General features: G+C 41.9%; 1 protein-coding gene across 1 annotated transcript; it reads right to left on the bottom strand.

Moving 5' to 3' along the window:
* Positions 1-1,448: 1,448 nt before the first annotated feature.
* Positions 1,449-2,329, bottom strand: LOC100724268 (transcription factor BTF3). Its single transcript, XM_003465062.5, has one exon. It carries the CDS (start codon positions 2,202-2,204, stop codon positions 1,716-1,718), a length of 489 nt encoding a protein of 162 aa, XP_003465110.1. The 5' UTR covers positions 2,205-2,329; the 3' UTR covers positions 1,449-1,715.
* Between the last annotated feature and the right edge of the window lie 262 nt (positions 2,330-2,591).

Genomic DNA, 2,591 nt, shown 5'->3' with positions numbered 1-2,591 from the left:
CTTGGGAAGAAATGACTGATTTAAGGGGCTGGACAGAAAATTCTCAAGATGTAGTTGAAATATCTTGTCAGACAAAATAACTAGCAAACTAGCAAGACTAATAGAGTCATTTCCAAAGGAATGAGCCAACTTGAAGTAGCTTTCAGGAGTCAAAGACAGCAATGACAGGGACAACTGCCGCGGCTCAAGACACACAACCAGTGTGCTTCAACCCTGAGCCCAGGACGTACTCCAAGAGGAGAGTATCTCTCTGGTCACCTTGGAAACACAGATGCCAAAAACACCTCAGTCTCAAAACAAAAATAAAGGGAAGCAGAGAAAACATTCACTTATATTTCTTATACAAATAAAGTCTCAGGGCTGGGGATTTAGCTCAGTGGCTTAAGTGCCTGCCTGGCAAGCACAAGGTCATGAGTTCAATCCCTGGTACCAAAAAAAAAAAAAAAAAACCCCAAAAAACAAAAAAACAAATAAAATCTCAGGGTAGCCAAATAATTGATACTTCTTTTTATAAAGAGTATCAGTCACTAAATAAAGCAAAAACCCAGCAGCTTTAATGTTAATCATGACCCCTAAAGAAGTAATGGTTCTATACGATAATTATCAGGGGTTGATAATACCAGAAAAGAGAGACAACCAGATATTGTTTGCCTCCCACTGGAGGGGATGTGTCACCACCAATAAGGTGGCATTGCCCAAAGAAAGCTAACTGGAACCTGGTTAAATCTCTGCTATAACTACTGATTTATAAGAAAGAGAAGACAGAGGAACATGGTATACCAGAGATGCACTCAGAAATATTTAGACTGTGAGAATTTTTCTGGTATAAACCACCCTATATCCTATCTCTGATAAGCCTCCAGGTTAGTCCAGTATACAGTGTGTGACAACCACTGCTATAGATCAAGGGGACTTGGAAGGCCCATCAGCGAATTACATTCATGGGCAAAGTTCAAACAAACAAAAAAATATCGAGCCACTCAGGGAATGTTTTTCTTTTTTTGAGACAGGGTCTTGCTTACAGTTCAGGCTGCTGTTGAACTCATGAGGTAGCCCAGGCTGGCCTCAAACTCACAGCGATCCACCTGCCTCAGCCTCTCAAGTTCTGGGATTACAGGCATGCACCACCACACCTGGAGCTTGGAAATCTGAACAATGGTTAAATACTTGAAAATATTAAGGAATCATTTTGTGTTGTTTGTTTTGGGTGTGAATGTTACTGAGGTTGCGCTTTTACAAAAAGTCCTCATCATTTATAGAGACACATGCTAAGACATCCACACATGACATGATAGAGGGTCCTGGATCTACTTCAATCTCATCAGCAAGTGATCTGAGAGTAGACAAAAGAAGATTGCTCACATGTTATTGGTGAGGCTGGTGACTCGTGCATGGGGCTCATTATAGGATCTCTCTACTTTGGTGCATATCTGTAACTGTATATAATGAAGTGTCTTTTTTTTTTTTTTTTATTAATCTGTTTCAAACTTTATTCCCAGGCTTCTTCAGCTTAACTGGCTGCAAAGAATAAATTGTATGTAAGCAAAAACTGAAAAGAGCTGCAGTGTCCAAGGGGCTTGGGCTTAAAAAATATTAGAGATCTAGATTTTATCAGATCCATAAACAAAAACAATTTTTAAAAGCAGTCATAATATAAAATAGCAGCTCCCAGTAACGTCTTCCAAGACGTTATCTTTTTCAGAAGCTGACTCAGATCAGTTTGCCTCATTCTTAGAAGCCTCATCAAAATTCTCCACAAGATCTGGAACTTCATCATCATCATCCTCTCCAGTAGCAAGTGGTGCTTTTCCATCCACAGATTGTTTGGGCAGAGCTTCAGCCAGTCTCCTTAAACTAGTGAGACTGTCTGCACCAAGCTGGTTCAAGATGCTGGGTAGCATTTCTGTCAGCTGTTTCGTCTCAGCATGGCCTGTAATGGTGAAAGTGTTTGCTGCCAGAGATGCCTGAACTTTTGGGTTGTTGAAGTGGATAACTGTTCCTTGGTTTGTAAACATATTCACCTCTTCAATACCAGAGATATTGTTTACCCCTAATTTCTTTAATGAGAACTGAAGTTTTTTATCATCTGCTGTGGCTGTTCTATGAACCACCTTCTTCTTTCTGCGGGCAGTTCCTTTCCCACCAATGCGCACTTGTGCCTGCAGTTTGGCGAGTTTTTCTTGGTTCATGATCGTTTCTTTCATCTTGTCGGAGCGGATATGGGGCAGCACGGGGGACTAGGATTGGCGCTCAGGGGGTCTCTGGAAGACCAGCTGAGATTAGACGCACACACGCGGGGACGCAAGATGGCCATAATGAAGTGTCTTAAAGGCTCCCAACAATATGAAAGAGGTATAAATCAATCCCTGTTGGTGACTAGCCACACTGACCCAACATGTATGAGAGTTGTGAGGGGAAAACATGTTAGTTTCCTTAGGAAAAGGTGAGAGAGACAGTACTGACACAAGGTGGATCTGAATGTTCCCCAAAGGCTCAAGGTAGAAGCTGTGGTCTCCAGCTTGGCACTGTTGGGAGGTGATGGGAATTTTAAGAGGTGGGACCTAATCAGAAGGTCTTAGGTCACTGGGGGT

Source organism: Cavia porcellus, unplaced genomic scaffold, assembly GCF_034190915.1.
Source record: "Cavia porcellus strain 051 isolate PalLab524CR breed Dunkin Hartley unplaced genomic scaffold, mCavPor4.1 scaffold_18, whole genome shotgun sequence".
NCBI lineage: Eukaryota > Metazoa > Chordata > Mammalia > Rodentia > Caviidae > Cavia > Cavia porcellus.
The sequence above is the reverse complement of the archived record's forward strand: the minus strand, read 5'-3'. Positions and strand labels throughout refer to the sequence as shown.

What these genes read in the sequence shown, in the direction of transcription:
- LOC100724268 (XM_003465062.5), bottom strand. Translation starts at nt 2,204, where the DNA reads ATGAAAGAAACGATCATGAACCAAGAAAAACTCGCCAAACTGCAGGCA.